The 27,707-nt window shown below is 41.3% G+C and overlaps 3 protein-coding genes and 1 long non-coding RNA gene across 6 annotated transcripts in view; 2 read left to right on the top strand and 2 right to left on the bottom strand.

The window, feature by feature from the left end:
- WDR64 (WD repeat domain 64) overlaps positions 1–9,954 on the bottom strand; it is a 148,025-nt gene extending 138,071 nt beyond the window's left edge. Inside the window, exon 1 of one of the 2 annotated variants that reach the window (XM_053209589.1) lies at positions 9,891–9,954. In XM_053209589.1, the coding sequence (XP_053065564.1) occupies positions 9,891–9,894 (4 nt within the window). In that variant the 5' untranslated portion in view covers positions 9,895–9,954. Of the gene's footprint in view, positions 1–4,890; positions 5,375–9,890 lie in introns of those variants that run through there. The other variant, XM_015072869.3, reaches the window with a different exon arrangement.
- Positions 9,955–10,711: 757 nt separating this feature from the next.
- LOC128313086 (uncharacterized) lies at positions 10,712–12,064 on the bottom strand. The gene is made up of 3 exons (XR_008293291.1): positions 11,691–12,064; positions 11,453–11,597; positions 10,712–10,921 (listed from the first exon to the last, which is right to left on the bottom strand). It is a non-coding gene; the product is annotated as an uncharacterized LOC128313086 (long non-coding RNA).
- A 238-nt stretch (positions 12,065–12,302) lies between these two features.
- The window catches only part of OPN3 (opsin 3), a 43,753-nt gene continuing 28,348 nt past the window's right edge, over positions 12,303–27,707 (top strand). Inside the window, exons 1-2 of one of the 2 annotated variants that reach the window (XM_053209591.1) lie at positions 12,303–12,812; positions 16,930–17,261. In XM_053209591.1, coding sequence (XP_053065566.1) covers positions 12,440–12,812; positions 16,930–16,970 — 414 coding nt within the window. In that variant the 5' untranslated portion in view covers positions 12,303–12,439 and the 3' untranslated portion in view covers positions 16,971–17,261. Of the gene's footprint in view, positions 12,813–16,929; positions 17,262–27,707 lie in introns of those variants that run through there. The other variant, XM_015072871.3, reaches the window with a different exon arrangement.
- CHML (CHM like Rab escort protein) lies at positions 12,673–22,242 on the top strand. The gene is made up of 2 exons (XM_027046322.2): positions 12,673–12,812; positions 17,237–22,242. Exon 2 carries the CDS (start codon positions 17,264–17,266, stop codon positions 19,223–19,225), a length of 1,962 nt encoding a protein of 653 aa, XP_026902123.1. The 5' UTR covers positions 12,673–12,812; positions 17,237–17,263; the 3' UTR covers positions 19,226–22,242.

Genomic DNA, 27,707 nt, shown 5'->3' with positions numbered 1-27,707 from the left:
GCTATATACTTAAGATTAGTTGTGTTCTTTGGGCTCCAATGTATGTATATTATACCTTAGGAGCAAAGTAAAAGTTAGTAGGTATAGAGTGAGCTAAGTGCTAGGAAGGAAACCAATAGGGAGCTATGAGAGAATTCTCTATCTATCAGTGTTGGTGGGCAGGGAAGCCTCTCTAAGGACACAAATAAAAACAGTTAAGCTAAGACCTAATAAGCAAAAAGAATTCAGCCATGTGTAAAGCTAGATAACAGCATTTTAGGCAGAGGCCAACCAAAGACTCATGTTCTGAGAAGGTCTATGGATATGGAGTATATTGAGGTGAGGTGTGAGGTGAGATTACCAAGGAGGGTTAAGCTGGAGTCAGTAGTTTGTAATTTATTCTAAGCATGAGAGTAAGCATGATGGTAAGGTATTGCCTTAAACTTTTCTCAAAGCACACTGGCTGCTGTAAGGACAGCTATAAAGAGTGACAGCTATAAGAGCGACAGCTATAAACCTAGCAAGGGCTAGTGCATCAATCTGGGATTCAGGTAGTGGAGGCTTGGCCAGAACGATGCGCTAGCCAATGTACATCCTGGGCTGTCTTGGAAAGTCCAATTTATACTGATATTCTCAACTTAGTTAATAATAACAACCCCTTTCACTCTTGAAAGTGTCCTCAATTGGATGATAAGTGATGTAGGCACTGAGAGGTAGCACTGGCGATGGCGAGATATATTTGGAAGTAGAATGACAAAGACCTATAACTGGAAGCTGTTGGGGGCAGGAGTGGGGAGTGAAGGACAAGCAGGATTCCAGAGCAACAGGTCTCATCCAGGGGAGGATTTGCCGTCTGTCTCCCACAGGGACATTGGCAATGTTGACTGTGGACAATTTTGATTGTTGCAGCTAGGAATAGAAGTGCTATGTCATCTGGTAGGTAGAGGCCAGATATACTAACCATCCCACGATGCACAGGATAGCCCCTCTTTCACCCCACATACACATACACAGAACAAAGAATCATCCAGCCCCAAATGTCAATAGTGCCAAAGCTGAGGAATCCTGTTCTAGAATGACACTCATGGTTTTGGTTTTAAAACTCAGCAAGTATTGGTGTTATTGACCAAAACAGAAGCAACTGAGGAAGGACCATGGGTCTTGGAGGGGGGAGAATAAAGCATTCCCTCTTGGTCATGTTAAACGTAAAATTCCTATGAGACATTCAAATAGTTTAGCTGCTTTAAATTCACACCATTGTGAGCATGATGTGTCTCCTTGTAAATGAGTCTTACTGTAAATGCCACTGGATGAGGATGATGAAACTTTCCTTTCCTGGGTGACTTTAATTCTCTCAGGTCACTTGACAAGATGATCAAACAGTAATATTACACAGATGAATTCCTTGGGTGAATTCCTTGACATCATTTTTGAGATAGACACTGTTACATTAAAAACATTCTCAGGGCGCCTGGGTGGCACAGTCGGTTGAGCGTCCGACTTCAGCCAGGTCACGATCTCGCAGTCCGTGAGTTCGAGCCCCGCGTCAGGCTCTGGGCTGATGGCTCAGAGCCTGGAGCCTGTTTCTGATTCTGTCTCTCCCTCTCTCTCTGCCCCTCCCCCGTTCATGCTCTGTCTCTCTCTGTCCCAAAAATAAATAAACGTTGAAAAAAAAAATTAAAAAAAAAACATTCTCTCTAGTTTTTAGCTTCTTGCCTATCATGAGAAGTAGACCCTATTTTCCAGTACTTATGAATAAATATGAATATATGCTAGTATTAGAAGTCTGATGAAAGTTAAGATTATATTTCTTCTTTCTCAATCTTTTAGGTCAGTCCCTCTCTCATAGAAGGAAATTTATCTGTACTTATTTTTTTTATCAAATCTATACTGTATATCTATATATCTATTGTACATTACACTGTGGCATATTATAGTATAATATTATATAAAATATATATTGCTATATATCTATTAAAATATATACATATTTACATATACGTACACATAAACATATATACTATAGAGGAAGGAAGTTTTTCAATGTGGCTTTGTGATTGCAAGCTTTAAGTGAAAGCAAGGTTAACTTGTTTGCTTAGCACACATTTCAAGAGTAGTTCCTGGATATAAGACTCTGGGCTAACCATAAGGTTATAAAGCGTTCAAAGCACTCACAGTTCAAGTGCTATGGCAAAGAAGAGGCAGGAACACACACATTTCAGCAGGTTAGGTGCAGCAGGGAAATTCCTCGAGATGGCAAGTTAACAGTGTGCTAAGGATGGCTTTGCCTGGGGAAAGTTCTGACAAAGAGATGACATTTGATTTGGGTCTTAAAAGATGAGCAAAAGTTATAGGCACAAAAGAGGGAGGAAAGGCACTCTACACTTGGGGAATGACACATGCAAAATCAGAGTCATAAGTCATTGGGAATGCTGAAAAGTTCATATTAGGACAGAAAGTTTATGAAGGGAAGTTCCAGGAGCTGAGGCTGGAAAGGTAGATTGAAGCATGGCTGAGAATAGCCTCGAATGTCAAGTTAACATATATGGACTTTATTTTTTTTAAATTTTTTTTTAATGTTTATTTATTTTTGGGACAGAGAGAGACAGAGCATGAACGGGGGAGGGGCAGAGAGAGAGGGAGACACAGAATCGGAAACAGGCTCCAGGCTCCGAGCCATCAGCCCAGAGCCTGACGCGGGGCTGGAACTCACGGACGGTGAGATCGTGACCCGAGCCGAAGTCGGACGCTTAACCGACCGAGCCACCCAGGCGCCCCAACATGTATGGACTTTAAAGCTGAGTTAATTAGCCAGCCATGTGGCAGTTTAAAAAAAAAAAATAAAAGAATAACTCTTGGGGCACCTGGGTGGCTCAGTTGGTTGAGCATCCCACTCTTGATTTTGACTCAAGTCATGATCCCGGGGTTGTGGGATCGAGCCTTCGTTTCCAGCTGAGCATGGAACCTGGTTAAGATTCTCTCTCCTCCTTTCCTCCTCTCCCCCACTCATGTTCTCTTTCTCTCTTTGTCTAAAAAAAATTCAAAAATAAGGCAATAACACTTGGCAAGAAGACTATTATATTGAAAGGCTGTTGTAATAACCCAAGAGTGAGATACCATCATGAAATAGTCAAAGGATATAGCAAGATATCTGGCTCAGGAGACTATGTAGGTGGAGTCTCTGCTTTAAGGTTGATAGAGAACACAGGCAAGGCTCAAAAAAAAAAAAAAAAAAAAAAAGGAGGCAAAGAAAGAATGAGAAAGGGAAAAAAAGAGAGGTGTGATGAGACACGCAGAAGGAGCCAGTTTCTGGAAGCAGAGGCAGCAAGCTGCTAATGCAGTGAAATAGCCAAGTAAGCTGGAAAATGAAAACAATTGACTGAATTCGGCAGCCGTATTAGGTGATGAAATACCTTGGTAAGAGCATTTTCAGCAAAGTGATGAGAGAAGTCAGACTTGAGTAGATTGAAAATTAAGTGGTGACACTGTGGGGAAATTTAGTGGTGAATCAAAGGAAAGGCATACGGTGGCAGCTTATAGGGAAGAACAAGTCAAGGTCAGGACGTTTGGCTGTATTTTTAGTTTGAGAGGACAAAGCTAAAAAAAAAGGAGATTTTGAAGTTGTTGCAGTAGAGTGATAGCTTTGGAGAAGAGGAGGGATCGAAGAATGACAGGTGCTGGTTTGGGAAACTCAGAAGTGGAGTAAAGGGAGTTTGAGAGAATTCTTGTCTTTTGGCATTGCTTTTTCTTATGATGATGTAAGCTTGGCCAAGGGGAGCTGAGATCCAGACAGGATTCAACAAAAGTGGTAAGGGTTTGGAAAATCAATTACAGATAAATTACAGGTAAACAGACTGGGGAAAATTTTTTTAACTATATAAAAAATTAAAAAATAAAAGTTTTGTCTACAGGTTTAGAAAGCCCAGCCAAGTTCACAATCATCTAAATACTACATCCAGAAGCCCTGAGTCTTAGCTCTAACACATAGAGGTTGAGTGGCTTGGGCAGATGTACCTGTACTTCCCATCCTTTAACAAGTAAAATGGGGGTGATAGCAATAACAGTAATATTTGTTGTGAGAATCAATTAAATTATATTTTTAAAGGTGATTTACAAATTCTTAAACACTATTCAAATAATACCAGTTTTGTGTTTGAATATGGAAAGTCAACAATTTAACTCATTTGTGGCTGTCCAGCCTGGCACATTAAGAGGCTGGCCATGCTGACCCCTTTGCAATTAATCGTATGGGCTCTGCTGCTTTTCTTGTAACAGCAGGATTTGTTCCATTAGTCTTTTACTCTGCTGTTAAGCCCTATTTGTCACTGCTGTCCTCAGTGCCCCGAAGTTGTCCCCTTGAGTCCTGACCATGGTGGTGTACTTTCCATTCTGTGTTGGTATTTCTGCTGTTAATGATCATGGCAGACCACTGCCTACCTTGTTCCCCTTACCTTGGCATGCTCCAAATTATTCCATCCTAGAGACATAAGGGGAGGCCCAGGCAGTGAACAAAAGTTTCAGAAAAACTTTGCCCTGCTTATGAATGTCTTTATGGTCTCATGATACCCTTAAGAGGTGGCAGGGCAGCTTCTATGGCTCGCAAATGGTCACTGTGCACTACTGGGAATCCCAGGTCAACCAGCAAGACATCAGAGGTAGATCCCACAGAAGAATTCTTAGATGCCACTTAATGAAACCCCTTAATTTTACTTTTGATGTCTCAAATTTAGGTTCAAGGAAATGAACAAAGCTTCCCCAGGACGACTTAGCTAGTTAGGGACAGAGTCAGAACTCAGGCCTCCCAGTCAATGTCTTTGCTATTAAGCAACATTGCTTCTCTTTGATGGCTTAAAACATTGGACAGTTCTAATCCACAGACCCAATTGGGTGCCCTATAATCACTGATCTTACCTTCTTTTTGTATAAACAGGCCTGCTCTTTCATCTCTTTTCTGGGCTGCTACATGTTCAATCAATTTTTCAAACCCTTTCAAGGCTGTCTTGAAATTGCTAATCTGAAGCGCAGTGCTTAAATGCTTTTCCTCCTTGATATCCATAGGGACATAGAGTTATTTATTTCTGTACAGAAATAAATAGCACAAATTTGCCAACTTGGAAAACCTTCCAGTTGGTACAATGCCTCCCTGCTGTCTCAGTTTTGTCCCAGGTCTCATTCCTTCGGTCTTAAAATCCCATACTGTGGGTAGGAGTCAGAGTCGTCACTAGGATGTTAGCAGGGAGGAACGCTGACTTAATCTAATGCATTTCACATATGCAAACATTTCAGTAAGTATCCTGACCTCATAATGTTACCAGTGTCCTTCAAACGGCCCTCATTGCATCATAATATCTCTGTCACCTCCCCTTCCTTCATAAGGAGGGCATTAAGCTTTCCTTCCCCACAAACTGTGTGCAGGCGTGTGTGTGTGTGTGTGTGTGTGTGTGTGTGTGTGTGTGTGTATGTGTGTGTGTGTATGTACACTGTCTGGAGGGAAGTCGAATAGGTAAAGGCCAGTGAAAGAAACTTGGCATTACTTTCCCTCTCCTAGATCTCTTCCTACCTCAAACCATCTGCCTTCCTCAAAATGCTGTGGAGAGTCACCTTACCACTCATTCTTGTAGCTTTGCTGGATATGGAACCAAAAACTTCTCAAGATGAAGGTATATTTCAGCATTTGTCATTTCTGTCCCAAATAAAGTTATCTTTAGAGGTCCTAGGGAATAAAGAAGTTTCTTCTTCCTTTATGCATTGACCTTCAGTGGAAATGATCAAGTGAGGCAGGAGTGGGGAAGGGGTAGTTTTTGATTGAGAGGAAAGTTCTTCAAGATGTTATTAGTTGAATGCAGCATGGGGAATATAGTCAATAATATTGTAATGATATAGGATGGTAACAGATGATAGCTACACTTATAATGGTGAGCATTGAGTAATGTCAAGCCACATGTTGTACACCTGAAATGAATACGACATTGTTTGTCAACTATACTTCAGTAAAACAAAACAAAACAGAAAACCCTGACCAGCCCTTCTCAAACTATCAAGGTCATGAGAAATGAGGAATGTCTGAGAAACTATCACAGTCAAGAGAAGCCTAAGGAGATTTGATTACTCAGTGTAACGTGGCATCCTGGTTGGGATCCTGGAACACAAAAAGACATTAGGTAAAAACTAAAGCAATCTGGCTAAGCTGGGGCCTTTAGTTATTAGCGAGTATCAAAACTGTTTCCTCAGTTGTAACAAGTACACTAGTACAATATGTTAATAAAAAGAGAAACTGGGTGAGAAGGTATATGGGAACTGTCTGCACTATCTTCTGTTTTTCAGTAAATCAAAAACTGTTCTAGAGGGGTGCCTTGCTGGCTCAGTTGGAAGATGTGATGCTTGATCTCAGGATCATGAGATTGAGCCCCATGTTGGGTGTACAGATTGCTAAAAAATAAATAAACTTGAAAAAATAAAGTACATTTACAAGGTGAAATGGTTTCCCCGAGCTAGTCTAAAAAGATGATACAAGAGAAGGCATCCTGATGTCACTCCTCCATGTGCCTGTCTCTTGAGTCACATTCCTGAAGCCTGGACTGATGCCATCTGTGTATCAGGGCATAGCTGTCATACTGCTCTCCACCTTTGCCATCATTTGGGAAATTTCCTTATCCAATCTCCTGTGCCTTTCTTGTTATTCCCTCATTTTGGTGGCTTACGTACAAAAATAGTGCCTGGGAAATACATTTTTGTTATACCTTGCATGTTTGAAAATATTCTTAACCTTCTCTTGCATTTGATTAATATTAGGTTGGGTATAGAATCCTAGGTTGGAAATCACTTTCGTTTAATATTCTGAAGATTTTATTCCACTGTCTTTTGTTTCTCATGTTGTTACAAGAAGTCTTTTCAAATCAGTTTCTGCTGCTAATCATAAGCTAGTCTATCCCTGATTCTTTGTACATAACTTGTTTTTATCCCCTGCCCCTTACACACATGCACACAAGGAAGCTTATACATGTTCTTTTTCTCCCAAGTGTATAAAAATTTCACTACAATGGGTATTGGTGTGGAGATCTCTCTCTCTCTCTCTTTTTTAATTCAACTACATTCATTAAATTATGTTTCATAAGGCAGGAAAAGATGCAGATATATTTGGCAAGATATTTCTTTTTTTTTCAGTTTTCTTTCTTTTTTTTTTTTAATATATGAAATTTATTGTCAAATTGGTTTCCATACAACACCCAGTGCTCATCCCAAAAGGTGGCAAGATATTTCTGTAAGGGCTCTGTTTCCCACCAGGGACCAAGGTTAGAGAGAGTAGGGAAGCATGCATCCCAGTCCTTGGAAGTTTACTTGATTGTGCAAGTGTTGAAGTTCCCTCTCACATGACATGTGTATGATGCGGAAGGCTGGGGGTTATCAGTGATCCCATGCAAGAATGACAGATAAAACATGTCTCCATTCCCCCTCACTGCCCCCTTGTATTTTATAAAGGATTTGCTTGGAATATAGGGACATGGATGATTTAATGCTCCACTGTAGGAAGATATTAAAATGGACCCCTTGATGCCTTGGAAGGGGCCCCACAATACAACTGAAGAACTCCCCCATTCTAAAGGACAGGGCTGCACAGTCCGTGCAGAAAGATGCACAGAGATACTGGGAAGCCAGTTCTGCGGGTAGTAGCTCATTCTCACCTTCAAACTACTGAAGAGAAGGTAGTTTCTTAGGAGATCGAGGAGAGCACTAGTTAACAGTTCCTTGGAATTTCAGAGCAGTCAAAGGGCCGAGACTTTTCTCGATTTCTTTCTACCCAATGGGCACCAGAGGGGAGAAACTGAGGCTGGCCAGTTCTCCACAGCAGTCCACACCCAGAATTTGGTGTGACTAGAATGCATACATTGCGAGAGGAGCAGATGCTAGACTCTGAGGGCCCCTACTGGAGAAGACTGCCTGCAGGGTCTGGGGGCCCTAACCAGGGTCCTAGGGGGAGATGCAAGCAGACAGCTGGCAAAGGCATTACCTCTGTCAAGGGACTTGTGAGAGAAAGATCTCTGTCACTTCAGGTCCTCAAAAGAACCCACGAATCACCCTAGAAAATGACAGCAGTTAAAATCTGCCACAATCTGAGGGTGCCAACATCAGATGACAACTTTACCAATCAAGGAAGACAGGCTTTGGAACCTCATAAAATATCATTCAAAGGCAGTTAAAGAACAGGTGCAGAGAAGACATTTGAAATCAGTAATGGGAGGGAGTAAAGTTACTTTCTGCTTACACCTGCTGAGTCCGGCTTGCTCAATAAGCTGGTTGCATCTGTTTCCTTTTCCTACTCTGAGAAATGCAGGCACAATTTGCATCTACTTTTTTATTGTGAAAATATACATAACATAAAAGTGTACACAAGTCAGTGGCTTGAAGCACACTTACAATGTTATGCAACCATCACCACTGTCTATTTCAGAACTTTTTCATCATCCCAAACTGAAGCTCTGTGATCCTAACCACTAACTCCCAATTCCTCCCACCTCAGTCCTCAGCCCCTGACTTTCCATCTCCATGAGTCTGCCTATTCTAGGTACCGCATGTAAGTGGAATCATACAATATTCGTCTTTCTGTGTCTGACTTATTTCACTTAGCATAATTTTTTCAAGGCTTATCCATGTTGTAATGTACTAGAAATTCATTCCTTTCTATAGACTGAATACGATTCCATTTTATGCCACATTTGGTTTATCCATTTGTCTGATAATGGACATGTGGTTCATTTCCACATTTTGGCTGCTATGAACATCAGTGTACAAATATCTGTTGAAGTCCCTGCTTTCAATTCTTTTGGAGATTAGATAGATAGATATATGTAATTACTGGATCATATGATAATTCCATGCTTAACTTTTTGAGGAGCTGCCACACTGTTTGCATAGTGGCTACACCATCTTACATTCTCAGCAGCAGCACACCAGGGTTATAATTTCTCCACATCCTTGCCAACACTTATTATTTTCCATTTTTTGTTTTAGTTTTTACTTTTTGAGAATAGCCATTCTAGCAAGTGTGAAGTGATATTTCATTGTGGTTTTGATTTGCATTTCTGTAGTGACTAATGATATTGAGCATCTTTTTATGCACTTGTTGGCCATTTGTATATCTTTGAAGGAATGTCTATTTAAGTCCTTTGCCCATTTTTGAATTGGGTTGCTTGGGGTTTTTTGTTGTTGTTATTGTTGAGTTGCAGGAGTTCTTTTTATATTCTATATATTAATCCTTCATAGATCTATGATTCACAAATATTTTATTGACTGTCATTTCACTCTCTTGATAGTGTCATTTGATGCACAAGTTTTAAATTTTGTTGGAGTTCATTTATGTATTTTTTCTTATGTTGCCTATGCCTTTGGTGCCATAGTGAAGAAATCATTGCCAAAGCCAATGCAATGAATACTTTTCTCCTATGTTTTCTTCTAAGAGTTCTATAGTTTTAGTGTTTAAGTTTAGTGGTTTGCTGCTTTTTGAGTCAATTTTTCTAAATGGTATAAGAGAAGGGTCCAACTTGATTTTTTTGTTTGTTTGTTTTTTGTTTGCATTTGGACATCAGGGTTTCCTACCACCATTTGTTGGAAAGACTTTCCTTTCCCCATTGAATGGTCTTGACAGCCTTGTCAAAAATCAATTGACCATATACGTGAAGGGTTATATCTTGACTATTCTGTTCCCTTGGTCTATGTCTGTCCTTATGCGCTTGCTTTTTAAGGTGTGGTATTTTGCCATCTCCTATCATAACATACTTCTGAAAATAAATAAAAATATATATCATTATTGACAATATAAATCATATTTCTGGTATTAGTCTGCTTCTGTTGAGTATAATAAATATCTTTAGCAGTTAATAGTATTATAATAATGACTCTATCAAAATCCTTACACATTTGCCAAAAGCCTCTTACTCCTCTTTTTCCTCCCTTGCTATTATTCTTCTTCCATATAGGTTTCCCAAAATGGCCATGGCCCTGCATGGTCTGCCCAATCACTGGTCACCCATATTTCTGCCCTCATTTCTTAATTCCCCTCTGCTCCAGCCACATTGGTTCCCTTGTTTTTCCTCCAAAATGCTACGAACAGTCCTAACCCAGTACATGCTCCCTGGGCTTGCAGAACTTAGCATGGCTATCCATAACCATTTATACAAAATAATCTTTTTGCTCTCTTCCCCATACCCTTTCTCTGCCTTATTTTTTCTTTATGGCACATATCAGCATCTGACACACTACACATGTACTTACTTGGCTATTATCTATCCCAACACTACCAGAATGTAAGCTTTGTGAGGGCAGGGACTCAGCACCAATGAACGAACGAACGAATGAATGAATGCGTTAGAAAAAAATATAGTGAGCCCTTTATTCATTCAACAAATATTTATTGAGAACTTACTGTAGACTAGATAGGAAGTGTGATGAAAACATAGTGAACATTAAACATATTAAACATATAGAACTTGTTAAATGTTTGCATACATCGGGGCGCCTGGGTGGCGCAGTCGGTTAAGCGTCCGACTTCAGCCAGGTCACGATCTCGCGGTCTGGGAGTTCGAGCCCCGCGTCGGGCTCTGGGCTGATGGCTCAGAGCCTGGAGCCTGCTTCTGATTCTGTGTCTCCCTCTCTCTCTGCCCCTCCCCCGTTCATGCTCTGTCTCCCTCTGTCCCAAAAATAAATAAATGTTGAAAAAAAAATTAAAAAAAAATGTTTGCATACATCTAAAATATAAAATTATATGAGGGGCGCCTGGGTGGCTCAGTCAGTTGAGTGTCCGACTTTGGCTCAGGTCATGATCTCACAGTTCGTGGGTTCCAGCCCCGCATCAAGCTCTGCGCTGACAGCTCAGAGCCTGGAGCCTGCTTCAGATTGTGTCTCCCTCTCTCTCTGCTCCTCCCCTGTTCACATGCTGTCTCTCTCTCTCAAAAATAAAGATTAAAAAAAATTTTTAATTAGATGAATTTTTTAAAGGTGTGGATGGGTTAATAAGTCTCATAGATGACAAATCCAGATTGGAATCTTTAAAGGCAAATCAAGGTTTTGAGGGCGGAACCCCCTCCCCCCCCCCAGCTACTGCTCAATGCACCAGGGTGGAGAGATCACCCCACCCTATTTGGTTCTGCATTTCCAGGGAATTTAGGATGGGGGTTCAGTGAAGCTAGTGATTTTCTACTGGTCTTTTGAACAGGGGTAGAAGGGGTAAACACCCTCATAGAGGACAATTCCTTTGCCCTTCCACACTGTGCTTGTCACCAGCACCCAGGGCCACCTTCAGGTCTGGCTCAGGACTGTGGTCCTCCTGTGGGACCTTGTTAGAGGCTGTGCAGGGACAGCGGTGCAGCCCTCGCAGACTATGATCACGTTCACAACCTATATTTGACTTGTACTATATTTTCATGGCTACTGGGGAAAAGGCCAAGTGGAAAATGTGTGTTCTAAATATAGCACCTACCTCTCTATAGCAGCTAGATTTAGGTTGACGCTTTGAGAGCACAGCCTGGATGGTCACCACCAGTGAAGAGCTTTGGCAGGCCTCAGTAACAGGACAGGAAGGACAACGATGGCGGGCCTAGGGGTCCAGCCTGGGGCTCACTTACCTGTGTGAGATGAGAATAATGTTGTGGGCTAGCAGTAAGTTATTACAGCTTCCTGGGATGGTGAGAAACCCAAGATGGGAGGCCCTCACCTACCCTCTCATTAGCTTGTGTTAGGCGCAGGCGCTCATAAATGTTCATAAACGAGAAAATGCACGAGTGAATTGGGTGCATGGGTGTGATGCTTTCAAGCCGGTGCAGGGAGATGGGATGTGCGGAGCCACTGCGGTGGATTTGCCTCCCTACTGCCTTCTTCTCCCTGCTCGCCTACTGCTGTCCACTAGTGCGGGCACACGCTGGGGCAGTGGGTGCTGGGGCCAGGAAACAGTCCGGAGGCCCAGCTGCGAGCAAAGCAGAGGATACGCCAGAGGTGAGCTGCAGAAAAGCGCCAGAAGCAGGGGGCGGGGTTATGAGGAGGTTGAGAGCGCGCAGAGCCGCAGGGAACTAGACGCTCTGAGGGGCGGGAGTGTAGGGGGCGGAGCTATACGGGCGCGCGGCGCGGAAGAGGGCGGGGCTACGAGGGGGAGCTAGAGGTGTGGGGATCGGCGGGAACGCACCACGCGGGGGATAGGGGCGGGGCTACAGGAGAGCGCCCAGGGGAAGGGGGCGGGGCCTCGGGGGAGCGGGGAGGGGCGGGAACGCGACGCGCGGGGTAGGGGGCGGGACTACAGTGGCGGGCCGGGCGGAAGGGGCGGAGGAGGGCGGCCTCTGGTGACGTGTCGAGGTCCTGGCGCGCACAATGGCCGGGGCGGGCGGTGGAGCCCGAGCCCCACCCAGTGCGGAGCGTGCCGCGGCCCGCGCAGGAGGCTGAGCGCCGCGGCCGCCGAGCGCGCCGGCGCCGGGCCATGTACTCGGGGAACCGTAGCGGCGGCCAGGGCCACTGGGAGGGCGGCGGGGCCGCGGGCGCCGAGGGGCCGGGACCAGCGGGGACGCTCAGCCCCGCGCCGCTGTTCAGCCCGGGCACCTATGAGCGCCTGGCGCTGCTCCTTGGCTCTATCGGGCTGCTGGGCGTCGGCAACAACCTGCTGGTGCTTGTCCTCTACTACAAGTTCCAGCGGCTCCGCACTCCCACCCACCTCTTGCTGGTCAACATCAGCCTCAGCGACCTGCTGGTGTCCCTCTTCGGGGTCACCTTTACCTTCGTGTCCTGCCTGAGGAACGGCTGGGTCTGGGACACCGTGGGCTGCGTGTGGGACGGGTTTAGCAGCAGCCTTTTCGGTGAGTTGGGCTGGGAGGAAAGCATCCTCCCCTCTGAAAACTTCCCGTTCCCTGCATTGCCACCGTCTCTGCGCGTGCCCTCGCCACCCAGCCCACTCCCAGTTCCTCCCCGCGCGACCTCCCCTCCAGCCCGCCCTGCAGTTCAGCTCCCGCGCCGGCCTCGCCTCCGCTCGTCCGCCCCGCGCCGCATGGCTTTTCCTTCCTCCTTCCTTCACCTCCTCTCGGCCTGCGGCGGCCCCGGCTCTGTGCCTGTGGCCGCCCCTCTGCAACGCAGCCGGCCCGGCTTCAGCCCCAGCTCCTTCCCAGCTCCCTCCAGCCACTGTCCAGTTCATCTCATTTCTCTGTTTTCACCTCCCGATATAATTCAACAGGCCACGAAACGGCGGCTTTACACTTTGAGGAAAGAAACGAGGGGCTGTAGAGTCAACAGATTCAAGAAAAAGTAACTCATGAAAGCTGGAGAGGGGGATGAGAAGAGATTTAATTCATTCAGTACTGTTTTCTAAAATGAGAAGTAGAAATGTAGCCGAGTGGCAGTGTGTATTTCTTTTCTTTAGTTTTGCTCATTAGCAGATGTAAACCTTTGAATGCTTCCTAGGAAGTGAAAGAGCTTCATTCAGGTCTTCAGAATGCAAATTGACTTGTGGCTCATAAGCTATTTTTACTATATTTTACCTCCTTAGTGGTTCCAGCACACCAAAATCTAAGGTGAGATTACATCTGGCTCTGAGAATCCCACCCTAGATGGACAAATAATTAGCTGTGCAGCAGTAGATTTCATTGAAGTAGAACTTGATTGTTAAAATGAAGGTTTATTTCAACCATATTCCGAATCCTGTGGAAGATTCAAGTCTCACTGAGACTTGACATTTTGAAGGAGGATCTACCCAATGTATCGTTGAGGGCGTGATTTTCTAAGCTTGGCAAGTACCTTTTTGTGTGTGCTCCAGGAATTTCATTTGTACAGGCTGTGAAATGAGAATGTGTATTTCTCAGGTCTTAAAGTTCCTTAAAAAAAAAAAATCCTGAAATGTATTGATAATTTATTACTGCTTTTATCTTGGCAGGTTTTTGAGAACAAAATCTTTGCAGCATTATCAGAAATTTTCTTATTCACCAATCTCCTATGTTGTGGCAAACCCAAATATTTGATATAACTCACTCTTTGGTATTTTAAAGGAAACCAGAAAAAAAGTAATAGAAATCATGATTTCATTTATTTGATTGATTCAGTGATTCTAATATTCCAATACTACTTCCCCCCTCCTCAATAAGCATTAATGTGAGAATTTCATTTATACAAAGATTTGAAACTTGGGAGGGGGCTGTTAAGTGTATGTGGGTGGTAATATAGATGGCTAGGTGATTATATTATTTATATTTAAAATACCTGCCAGGCAATTTTTTAGGCAGGCTAAGTTTTCAGAAAGAGGGTGATCGAAGCTTAATTGTGAAGTATCATCAGTAACGCTCCCTGCGATGGGCAACAGGTGTTTGATCACAGACATGAAATTTCTTATTTCCTAGAAGTGCTCTTTATGTGCTGGGAAGTTCTGTTTCTACCTGGACTTTGTGTCTGGGGCTTTAAAAACAGGGTGTGTGGAGTTCTTTATTAGTGCTAGCATTCTCCCTCTTCCTTATCTCCTCTCTGTGACCTCACTCTGCTGCTGCGTCTCCTTCTCTTCCATTGCTTTTTCCTCCTTCACTCCTCTCCCTGCTCAGGTCCCATCCTAGTCAGAAGGGATTATCTAAAACTGGTAGAAACGTTCACCACATGGTGTTTTGACTTCTGTGTTTCTCTGGGCATACAGTTACGCTTTCGACCATGACTTTATCCCTGTTTTTAAATTAGAGGTGGAAACTCTGGGCTAAGAGATTCAGAGACTTGTTTAAGCCCTGGGAGACAAGTCAACAGTGGAGTTATGATAGAACTTAAAAAGTTCTTAGCCAGGACTAAGAATTTCTTTGCGTGAAGTAAATTCCAAGGATTGTGCTCCTAGATAAGAGTTAAAGTTGAAGAAAGGGAGGGTACATCCCCCACACCCCATTCTCCCTGAGCAAGAACTAACATGGAGTGTTTAGGGGGAGGAAATTTAAAAATTCCCAAAGTGGCTGCTTGTTTCCACTGCCCTATCAAGTGGAAAGCCCACTGGCCTGATGACACGAGAGTGGGTTCTGCTCTGTCGCCTGGCTAACCGATTGTATGGAGTTTCCCAGTCACTAAACTCTCCTGCCATCAGTTTTGTTATGTCATGGAGGAGTGAGCTAAATGTTCTTTAAGGTGGTTCTGTCCTATGTGCTTGGCGTTTTGAGGACTCTTTGGACATCTGTGGGTTAGAAGGCGCCTGGTTTTAGCACTTCTGCTTTGTATCTTCTGCTCTGTCTCCTAAGCCAATAATAAGCACATGGTGTGGTTACACTTCCTCATATACCTTCCTGGGTTCTGTCTTCCTCTGCACACCCTGCTGGAAGAAAGCAGGGTAAGTAATGCATACATACATGTATGAACAGGCTGGGCGGCTGCCTCATTTCACCGCTCAGTTCCTGTTTTTTCAGGGAATGCTGACAGCAAGTAGAATCCCTGATATTCTTGAGGCAGAGGCTTTGACTAGACAGGACTGTTAAGATCGCCATTTCACTTAAACTGACCAGTCCATTCAGTGAACTAGTCGATTTAATCCAATTTTCGGTCGAATGGCTTGTTTTACAAATGTCCAAGGTAATTTGTCATCTTAGCCTAGGCAGGCCCATTTAGTACTGATCTAGATTTCAGTGAGTGTACTGGTAGGGAACATTAGTGCTCAAAGAACGCCCCCTCTAGCTGCACGATGACGATGACGGCTGAGACATCACATGGTGTATATGTAGTGTGTCAGCCTGAAAACTGCCAGGGCAGTATGCCTTACACCCCCTTCGCTGTTGCCCCTTTAGCCACACAAATGTTCTGTGCATGGTGTATAACCAGCGTTATGCCAGAAGTTAACGGGGGGGAGGGGGGGGTGGTTTCTTCACTGCCACCTCCCACTCCCTCCAAAAATCCAAATAACATATTAATCTTAGCAGAGGATGTTTAGATAGGCCTTTATGTTGGGATACAGAGATTCAGGGTCACAGAGCCAGAGGCTGGCAAAATGCAAGCCACCTCATGCTCACTTGGATTTCACAAGTAGGTATTATTTATATGAATATATTTTAACTTAGAAAGGCAGAAATTCTCCTTTTTAACTTACACCTAAAAACACATGTGTGTATGTACGTTCATATAAAGATTTGTTATAAATGCATGTACCCTTGAGTAGACCTTTTATGCACCTAAATATTTCAAAATGCTGGTTGTTTGACTCAATCCCTTTGCAATAATCTGGTTAATTCACTAAAATAGTCTCATGATGCTACCACGAGATCCTACGGGAGGTTTTGGCACAGAAATGTCTTTCATTCAGCTGTTCTAAAAACACCCACTGACTTAAATTGGCCACAGAAATATTCCTCATCATGACAATGTGCACATAGTATGTAGTCTGTTTCCATAAACAGGTGGAACCAAGCATTTCTTATAGTCTAAGCTCACAGTTCTGTATAGTTTTATTCAGATATTAGTATTAGAAAAAGCAAAACTTATAGGCACCTGGATAGCTCAGTTGGTTATGCGTCCTACTTCAGCTCAGGTCATGATCTCACCGCTCGTGAGTTTGAGCCCCACATTGGGCTCTGTGCTGACAGCTCAGAGCCTGGAGCCTGTTTCAGATTTTGTGCCTCCCTCTCTGCCCCTCCCCTGCTCGCACTCTGTCTGTCTCTCAAAAAGTGAATAAATGTAAAAAATATATATATTTAAAAAAAGAAAAGCAAAACTTCTAGAATTGTATTACGAAAGTTCTTTATTTTTATGGGACATTATGATGTCCCCTCTTCATTATTATGTAATTTGGGGGGTAAATCTCTGTTGTTTTCAAGAAATTAGAAAATATGTAAGAAAGCATTTAATGACTTGCTTTCATAGAGGCTTATGTCCTAACAACAAATCAGACTCCAGTGGATTGTAATTGCTGTTGCATGAAATTACTTTTCTCTTAATATTGTTTACAATTGTATTCTTTCTTGAATTTTCTTCTTTCAGAGAAGAGTTCCAGTCACAAATGCATGTGTGATGCATTTTGACATTTACTGCTAAGATGAAATACAGAAATGAAAACCACACATCCGTTTTAGTGTTCTCAGATGTGATTAGATATATTTTATCATATTTTTATGCTACTGACCTAAGGAAAACAGTATTAAGAAAGGGTGACAGTTAAACAGCTAGGACCTGCAGCCTCAGTACTTCTGGGATGAACTGGAATACCACAAGGAGAGATTTATTACGGCACATTCACGTCCCAGCTGAGCCCTCAGCCTAGACTCATACGTGTTTCCTTTATCGGCAGTTGTCAGCAGACGCTTTATCTTCCAGAATGGCGGACAGTCTCCCCACAGAATTCGATGTGATCATAATAGGGACAGGTCTGCCTGAATCCATCCTTGCAGCTGCGTGTTCAAGAAGTGGTCAGAGGGTTCTGCATCTCGATTCAAGAAGCTACTATGGAGGAAACTGGGCAAGTTTCAACTTTTCAGGATTGCTCTCCTGGTTGAAGGAGTACCAGCAAAAGAGTGATGTTGCAGAAGAAAGTACTGCCTCGTGGCAAGGCCTGATTCATGAAACAGAAGAAGCCATCACTCTGCGCAAGACGGATGAAACCATTCAACACACAGAAGTTTTTTGTTACGCCAATCAGGATATGGATGACAAAATTGAAGAGACTGATGCTCTGCAGAAAAATCCTTCCTCACTGACATCTAGTACTCTCACTAAACCTCTGGATTCTGCATGCTTGTCTGAAGAAACACACTCATATGTCACTAGCTACGAAATGCCTGCCAAAGACATTCCAAAAAATGATGGAGAGATTTCACTAGAAGTAAGTGGTGTAGAGGGCACCTTGGCAGAAGAAAAATATTGTGGAGATGAAACTTGTAGACACACAGTTTCAGGTGGAGATACAGATGAAAACAAACCTATAGAGGAAGACAACACTGATCAACTAAAGAGAAATAGGATTACTTACTCTCAAATAGTTAAAGAAAGCAGGAGGTTTAATATTGATTTGGTATCAAAGCTCCTGTATTCTCAAGGGTTGCTGATTGATCTTTTAATCAAATCAAATGTTAGTCGTTATGCAGAATTTAAAAATGTCACTAGGATTCTTGCATTTCGAGAAGGAAAAGTAGAACAGGTGCCTTGTTCCAGAGCAGATGTCTTCAATAGCAAAGAACTCACTATGGTTGAAAAGAGGATACTAATGAAATTTCTTACATTTTGTTTAGACTATGAACAACATCCTGACCAATACCAAGCTTTCATGCAATGCTCATTTTCAGAGTACTTAAAAACTAAAAAATTAACCCCCAACCTCCAGCATTTTGTACTGCACTCCATTGCAATGACAGAATCATCTTGCACTACAATAGATGGCCTTAAAGCAACAAAAAACTTCCTTCAGTGTCTTGGACGGTTTGGCAACACTCCCTTTTTATTTCCCTTATATGGCCAAGGAGAAATTCCCCAGTGTTTCTGCAGGATGTGTGCAGTTTTTGGTGGAATCTATTGTCTTCGCCATAAAGTTCAATGCCTTGTAGTTGACAAAGAATCTGGAAGATGTAAAGCAATTATAGATCACTTAGGTCAAAGAATAAATGCTAAATATTTTATTGTGGAGGATAGTTACCTTTCTGAGAAAACATGCTCAAATATACAGTATAAGCAGATCTCCAGGGCAGTGCTCATTACAGATCAATCTATACTAAAGACAGATTCAGATCAGCAAATTTCCATTTTGATAGTGCCTCCAGCGGACTCAGGAACATGTGCCGTTCGTGTCACTGAATTATGTTCTTCAACCATGACGTGCATGAAAGACACTTATCTGGTACATCTGACCTGTTCCTCCTCTAAAACAGCAAGAGAAGACTTAGAGTCAGTAGTAAAGAAACTATTCACTCCATATACTGAAGCAGCAATAAATGAGGAGGAACTTACAAAGCCAAGACTCTTGTGGGCTCTTTATTTTAATATGAGAGATTCCTCCGGAGTCAGCAGAAGCTCATATAATGGCTTACCGTCCAATGTTTATGTCTGCTCTGGGCCTGACTGTGGACTGGGAAATGAGCATGCGGTCAAGCAAGCTGAAACACTGTTCCGGGAGATCTTTCCAAGTGAAGAATTCTGTCCCCCACCTCCAAATCCAGAAGACATTATCTTTGATGGTGATGATAAACAACCAGAGGTTTCTGGAACCAATAACATAATCATGGCCAAACTAGACTCCTCTGAGGGAAGCAAAAACCTAGAAAGCCCAGGGAAACATCTTGAAAACTAGGAAGAAGCAAACTGGAAGTGCTATTTTGGGCCTTCGTCCTGGCATCAGAGTATTTTCATTTAGAGGACAGTTTCCTATATGAGTAATTAGAACTGGTTATATGGTGGATGCTGTGTAGATGTTGTCTTTAGTTCTGTTTGAGACATCAGTCATTGGATGTCTTTGTTAACCTATCAGTAACTGATTGACTGTTGGACAAGGTTAACTTTATTTTAGTATTGGGTGTATAAGTGAGGGTTCCATATTAGCAACTGTGCTTAACGGCAGGTAATATATATCTACTAATGATCTTCCGATTGTATTTGTCTATAACAACAATAATACCTAAGGAATATTTTAATTAGTTTTGCAGTTATTACAGTTGCTACCACCTCTGAATAGTTACACAGTAAATTATGTGGGTGTTTTGTATATGATATCAATGTACAGACATGATGGTAGCAATAGCAACTTACGCAAGTGCCAACTGTTAGAAGATTAGCTTTGCATGTTCCTTTATTTGTCGAGGTCTGGTGTTTACAATACACTTTGCAGTTCGGTTCCACTTTGCAGTTCAGTTCCCCCATTTGACTCTTGTTAACCTATGAGTCAGGGACACCACCACAATCAAAAGATTACAGAAAGTGCTGGAGAATTCATTTAGTCATTGAAGAGTTCATTCTTGGGAAGTTTGTCCCAAAGGAAATCTAGGGCGTAAGGGTAGTTCTGATTTAATACTTCAGAAAATTGCTGCAGAGCCCTGTGCTGGCACCTAAAAGAAAAGAACTTCCAACAACTCTAACTCAGGCCAAAAGGAAAAAGTGTCTTGCCCCCAGGAAAAGGTACTTCAGATTGGCTGTTATGAAATTCCTAAGAAGAAATGGAGTGAGGCATTTCTAACCTGGGATTACAGATGGTTTCTCAAAACCATCCATAGATTTCTAAACAACAGAAACATTTTTTTTCTAGAACCATCAGAAGCCAAAACTGTTGTACTACAGTTGTGAATATCTGTGGAGTTGCGAGAAGAGGTAAACTCCATCCACTTCAGTCTCCTGTTTCTGTTCCTTAGAATGATAATCCTATAGGAAGAGAGCCCATTAAGCCAGTTTTTTGTTCTGGAATGGAGCATTTCTATGTGGTAGGCGCTTATTGTGCTTTCTAATTACAGTTTCTCAACAACCTGTGAGGCTGATAGTGAATAGATTTTTAAAGAAGAAAGACAATTATTAATAATTTGCTCAGGGTCTGGTACGTGTAGAAGAGCCAACAGTGGCATCTAGGCTTTCTTCTAACATTAACTGTTATAAGAGTGCCTGTACTGCGGGAGGGGAAACATGCTCCTGGAAGTCAGTGCAGCATTGCTCCAGACTCGGGTCTCTCAGCTGATTCTCATCAGGGAAATGGGAAGATTAGGATTAATTAAATATATAGTTTAGAGCAGTGGAGCTCCTGGCAGCAGAATTTGGCTAAGTTTTGACAAAGTAATGCTTTTTAGAGTATCTTTTGATCTGAACAACATGTTTATAAGAAATGCAGATGTTACTAGGCTAAAAGGTGAGGAAAAGGAGAAAAAGATTTAAGAAATTTACAGCTTACTGGAAACAAGTCGTGAATTGGTCTTAATATTTATGCATATTTTGAATGTGATAAAGTGGTTTTATGGGGCATATTTTTAGGTTTAAACCCATCAAGATAATTTCACCATCTATAGAACTATACTTTGCCGAATTATTGTGAGGATTAAGTTAGGTAATATGTATGAAATCCTATCCAAAGGAATGCCCCTAGATGACATTAATATATAGATTTATTACACTTCCACTCACCATTCCAACTGATACTTTGAGTAATTTGACAGAATTGTGTAAAGTAGGAAAATAGGCAAGGAAAGATAGATTTGTCTTTTTAACTTAGGGGAAAAAAATGAGAGTCTTGCCCTTAAACTTCCTACTCAGCATCATAGTATATTTAGAAAGTTTAGGATTTAAAGACAAACCAATTAAAAAACAAGTAATTATGAAATAACTACTGGTGGAAAGACTAGCCTGGATGTCAGTATGAAAAAAAGAATCGGGCCCACTTTACATATGATAAGGCCATTCATTCCAGATGAATTAAAACGTTGATTATAAAGGTAAAAATAAAAAGACTACAATTCTCATCCCAGCAGTACAAAAAAAACTTTATGGCAGTGAAAAACATTATTGGGAAAGTAGGTGAGATCAACTAAAGAAAAATGAAAAATGGACACCAAACAGGAAGAAAATGAAAAGATTGGGTTGAAAAAAAAAGCTGCTAGCATTACACATGAATAAAGTGCTTAATGTTTTTTAAAAAGTAGATGCAAATCCATAAGGCTTTCTACTCTTTACTAAGCATATTAATGAAAAGATAGAGTACAAATGAGAAGCTACAAATAAAAGTGAATTCTTGGAATGATAATTCAGATTTAAATAGTATTAAAAATGCAAATTGAAACAACTTTGACCTAGTTTATGCTAATACAGCAAAACATTTTAAAATTCACGTATCTTCATGTCAGTAGCATTATTATATTAGTAATTTTTAAAAGAATTATTTAGATGATTGCAACAAGAGCTCTGTAACCAATCTTTTTTTGCTAGATCAACTCACTTCAAATAGCATATGCCTAGGGAAGTATTTAAAAGAAAAATAAGCTACTTATACAAAGATAGTTCTAGCAATTTCATTCATATGGGTTTAAAAAAAAAGCCCCAAATTGGGAAATGGATGAGCAGATTTTGATGTATTGGTATTGCTGTTGTAGACTGTTATATAGTCATTAAATGATATTGCTATATGTAAAATTGTATGAACAAATGTTAAGTGAGATTCAAAAGTGTTAAATTATTTTATGTACTGATTATATTTATGTAAAAATTTAGGTACCTACATTGAGAAGAATCAGAAGAAAACATGTAATTAATTGGAGTTTAACAATAAGGGGTTCTTTATTTTTTTTCTGTAAAATATTGTGTGCAATACAAATAAAAAATAATTGGTAACGTGGTTTACTGATTTGGTGATAAAGTTACTTTTTTTTTGGAAACTTCTAAAATTCTCCTTCAAATTAAAAAAAAGAAATGTTGGAGTCAAAATGTTAAAGTCAAAAGATAATTCCAAACACATGGACAGAATGTTTAACAACTCTTGATGGAAGGGACTTCTTGGTTAGGATGGATTTTGTATCTTTTGTATCTTTTCTTCGTTGCTCAGTATTAAGAAATAAGAAGGTACACTGTGACAATTTTTTTTTTAATGGAAACCCCAGAACCAAGGGTGGAAATAATAGAAATAATATTAAGGCATTCTAGGACATCAATATGAAGACATTAAATACTAATTTAAGTGTGGACCCAAATCCAAGAATGCCAGGGAACTGAAGGATGGATTTGGATTCACAGACATGGCTAAGCCTCCATCTAAGGAGTATTCTCAGGGAGACGAGCTAAGGACAAATCTCAGGGGACTGAGGATGCTAGCAGACCCTTTCTTCCTGTCAGCCTGACAGATCCAAAACAAGATGATTGACTTCAACAAACATCAGTCGAATATCAACTATGGGTTATGAATTGACATTACTCTAAGAGTTCAAAAGAGAAAAATGGATACGTTCTTTTGTACCTGAGAACCATTCTGTGAGAACATAAAACCTTCTTATCTTAATGAGAATATAAACGTTTTCTATCCATCATACTCTCCATTATCACTACCACCACTCCCTTCCCCAAAAGAAAAAGAGAAATCTGATTTGAGATGCACAGCATTCCTTTGTAGGGTGCCCAAACCTTTTACTACAGTTGGAAACAAGTAGTTCAAGAGTTAAAAGGTAGATCAGTTAATACTTTCTGAAATCGATTTCAGCTAACATTCAGTTAATTCAGTTTCTGACATTAATCGGAAGTTTTTTGTGTTGCTCAGGGGAAGGTGTAAAGAGAAGGTACAAGAGATTGGGTCCCAGGAGCCCAGGGCACTGAGAGCCCCGGGAGTCAGAAGTGTAAATAAACCAAAACGATGAAGCAGATCATAAAGTGTCAAGGTCAAGAAATTCTGATTAGGATTATTTTTATTTCCTTTCCCTTGGGTGCACAAACAGAAGTCATTCTCTTACTGCATTAAGGTAGTTGCCTCATCTTTGAAGACTTTAAAATTTTTATTTCAGTATTTTTACCTTCATCATAAAGAGGCATTGCTTCTAGTATAGTTCTTATTCTTTTAACCAATGACCTAATGTATTCACATTTTAACAGCAGGGGATACAATACCGCCAGCTCTCTAAGGCATGAACAAAGAAGCTGATTCAGCTGAAAGAATTGGACTGTAACATGCATATTATGAGAGCAATTCTGCCACAGCACCGGTAGGAACACAGTGCTTTTTTCTCTTGACAACTACATTTTCTTACATGAACCTCAGGACAATTATGTCAGGTAAGAAAGGGCAGGTATTTATACCCATTTTCTAGATAAGACCAGGAGGAATTGAGTGTCTGACCTGGACGCACTTCTAGTAAGTGTTTAGAATCGAAGTCGAACTTGCCAGGTTGCCTGACTCTCAGCAGAGCGGTCTGTCGCATGTAAGACTGTGTAACACAGAAATCACTATTATAAAAGTGGCTCCTAGAATCTGAGCATACATTTGTTTTCCAAAAAAAGCAAAAGATCTTCCTATAAATTAAGATTTGTGTCATTAAAGTGGGGGACGATGGGTTGGAAGTGGGTGAAGGGTTAGGATTACTCAAGCTCACGCCCGAAATCAAAGCAGACTGTATCCTGGTACTTATTTCAAGAGCTTCATCTCTCATAGGCAGTGTCTGCTGGTTCCTGCTGTTGTCTCCCTGCTGTTTTTGCTATTGCTAAATATGTGTTTAACACACTCTGAAAAACTAATATGAATAAAGGCATGTCTGCCGTCAGAGGAAACAATGGCTTCAGAAGTTCAGTGATGACAAAGGTTAATAGGAAGTAAATACCTGTTTGTAGTTGGGTCAGGAGATCATCTTTAGGCATGTTCTAGTTTTCAGGAAATAGGAATCCTTGCGGATGTTAGTGCCATGGACTTTATGCCAGTTCTTTTTATTACTCGCCACATAATTAAACCTCTTGAGCACACCATGTCTGTTTGAGACTTGTGTTCCTTTATTTATTCATCCCCTATAGTTAAAAGTAGAAATATTGCTAAGTCAGTATAGGGAAGTGTTATTTTTGCATTATAAGTTAATTTCATCGTGATGACAAGTTTAAAGTTTTTATCCTAATTTCAGCATTTCTATTACCAATTATAAAGAAGAAATTGGGGGGAAATGTACTGCCAAGGAAGACCAGAGAATCTTGTTTTTAGGCAATTAATGTAATTGTTAATTTCCTAAAATGATTTCAGTGAAGTATGGTGGAGAAATGAACTGTATGTCCTTCTGTTCTTTTAACAGTCCCATTTTCTGACTGCATAACACTATTTTTAATGGCCTCTGTTGAAACAAATACCAACCAGGTGTTTATTAAAAGGAAAAAGCAGAAGGTGGGAAGTCATTTGTCATGGAAGTATAATCTTTAAAGGAAAGTCTGAGTGCAGTGTACCTCCACATTCTCTGCAGTGTCTTGCACCTCACAGGTGGGCAAAAATAGATTTGCTGGTTGGAAAGACCAACTGGCACTTTAAAGCACCTCTTTCCTTCCCTGTCACCCGTTTACCTTCATCACCTCATCCCAGACAGAGGACTCCTGGTGCTAATCTCTGGGGAAATGTATCAGAACCATGGTCTGGGGTCTTTTTATTGGTAGTACAGATCATTAGTTTTATGATAAGCCTATGTGTGTCAATAAAAATACCTAAAAATAGGGAACGTTTTTAATAATCTATAAGATGTTCCACCTAATACCTTTACTAATTTTCTCCCATCAAGGTAGTTATTCTCAAACCTGGGTGATTTTGCCTTTCAGGGGACATTTAGCAATGTCTGGAGACATTTTTGGTTGTTAGAACTAGGAAGGGGTGCTATTAGCACCTAGTGGGTAGAAGGCAGGGACACTGCTAAACATTCTTCAGTGCACAAGACAGCCCCCTCCCCCCCCCCCCGCCCCAAGGATTATCCAGCCCCAAATGTCAATTGTGCCAAGGTTGAGAAACTTCATTATAGTCAAGTTTTGAATATTTATAATGAATTTGTTTTTCTTTCTTTTACCTTTTTTCTTCCACATCTTCTGACTATAAGTGCTTCTTCAGCAGGGTCATTGTCAGTGGGAACTGCAGTCCTGGCTGCTCCCCTGTATTCCCCCCCACACCCCTGTCTGCCCCTCTCAATAATCAACAGTGGCTTCCTTCTGAAGCATTATGATAACTCAAACTCCAAAACAAAACTCAGAGAATTAGAGAATATATCTCATCCTGCCCCAATTGTCAGTATAGATTAGAGATTTTGTGGGTTTTTTTTTTAATCATTACATCCAGAAATAAAATAATTCTGCAAAAACATTTATAGAAATGCATGATGATATCTTATTTATTTTAGTGTTTTTGTAATATTAACTTATTCTTTTAGACGATATCTTTCTATATATTGCAAACAACTACCTCAAAATCAACATAAAAATATTTTAATATACTTTTTTTAGAGGGGTGCAGTTCACTTGACAGGCTATAGGCAAATTAATCAAATTACATGTATATAATAATATCTTGTGAGTTTCAGAAAAGCCAATCCAAGACTAAATAAACCACCCATAATTGATTTGTACCCACATTTACACTCACTAATGGTTCACCAAGCAATGAGAGAGTGTAGAGCTTGACATTTTATAAACAGGGGTTAGCAAAACAATACCTAAATTGTAATGGAATGGGTTTGCATTGTTAATGTGGGGAAGAACCTTAACTAAATTACACTGCAAAGAGAAACAGGGTTCAGTACAATGACACATTTATGGAACACTGTCCTCCAGTTTTTCTGCTGGATCCCGGAAATGCAGAGATAGTAACTGTAACTAACACTGAGCACTTCCTCTATGCCAAGCACTGCTCTAAGTGTTTGCTATATTCCTCTTACTTAATCCTCATAACAGCCCAGTTGGGTACATGCACTTATTATCCCCGTTTTGCAGATGGGGAAACAGACACTGCAAAGACAAAGAACGTGACCAAAACCACACAGCTGGTAAGTGATAGAGCTGGGCTTCAGTGCCAGGGAGTCAGACTCCAGAACGCACAGGTGTAACTGAGATGTGATGTGGGGTTTTCAGAAGGGGTCAGAGCAAGTCCAGGAACAAGTGCCAGGAACTATTCTAATATCTTTATACATATCATCTCATTTTTAAGATAACCCTGTGAGGCAGGTATTAACGTTGCCATGTGTAGATGAGAAATCAGGCTCATAATTTCCCCAAAGTTATAGAATTGGGAAATAGTGGAACTTCATGCCATTGGGGCTGACACTGGTGCACAGCTCACTACTGCATCAATCAGGCTGTGATCACTTCTGTGATATAGGTATGGGTATAGACAAACTTCAATGGATGCACAGAGAATTTACTTTGTCTGACTAGGGAAATCTAGGAAGGCTTCATGGAAGAAAAAGCCAGGGCCCTGAAGATCGAGAAGGATTTCTAAAGGCCATTGTGAAGAGCATTCCACACACGGAGAACAGAGGAAACAGGCATGGGGACAATGAGGTTGTCTGCATGATGTGGAGAGGTGGGGCACAGGGATAGGGCCCAAAGTATCAATCATGTTGAACCATGATAATTTTCAGTTGTGTTGAATCATATTAATTTCCAGTCTGTGCTATTTTCAATACCAGGGGACTTGTATTCAGTGGATAATGAGGAGCCGCTGAAGTTTTTCTAAGTAAAGCTTGTGTTTAAAGGGATACCTGATGGCAATGTGGAGAGAAGCTGGGAAGGTGCAGAGACTCCGCGGATGACTGGTAAAGAGGAGAAATATGATATGGCCTGGGCAGGGCGGTCAGAGTGCAACAGGCAGAGAAAAACATGGACCTAGAAAGAAAGAGAAAAGAGCTGAGAATGACTAAATTTTCAGCATTGGTACTTAATGAGTGGAACACATTTAAACAAAATTGGGAACAGGTTTTGAGGAAAAACAAACGAGTTTGGTTTGGTCATACAAGGATCAGGAGTAGTTCTGGAAGGTCTTAGAGAGTTTTGTATGCTAGGGCATTTTTGACTTTGTCCTAATGGTATTGCACTTAATGTCATTAAGCAAGGAAATGGGCTGCATCTGGATATGTATGGAGGATGAATCCAAGGGCAGCAGAAATGTAGAAAGGAGACCGGATAGAAGGCTATGGAAAGAGACGATGAGAGTCTGAACCAAGGTCATACCAGTTAGGACAGAGGACAGACTTGAGAACACCTGGGGACATTAAATCAGCATGACTCAGTGATTGGTTGTGAATGCTTTGAGGAAGCAAGAGAAATCAGAAGACAGTCGAGAAGGAACTGGTAGATAGGGACGTGTTGGGAATGTA

This window comes from Acinonyx jubatus, chromosome E4 (assembly GCF_027475565.1).
Source record: "Acinonyx jubatus isolate Ajub_Pintada_27869175 chromosome E4, VMU_Ajub_asm_v1.0, whole genome shotgun sequence".
NCBI classification, from domain to species: domain Eukaryota; kingdom Metazoa; phylum Chordata; class Mammalia; order Carnivora; family Felidae; genus Acinonyx; species Acinonyx jubatus.
This window is presented reverse-complemented; position numbering and strand designations above follow the sequence as displayed.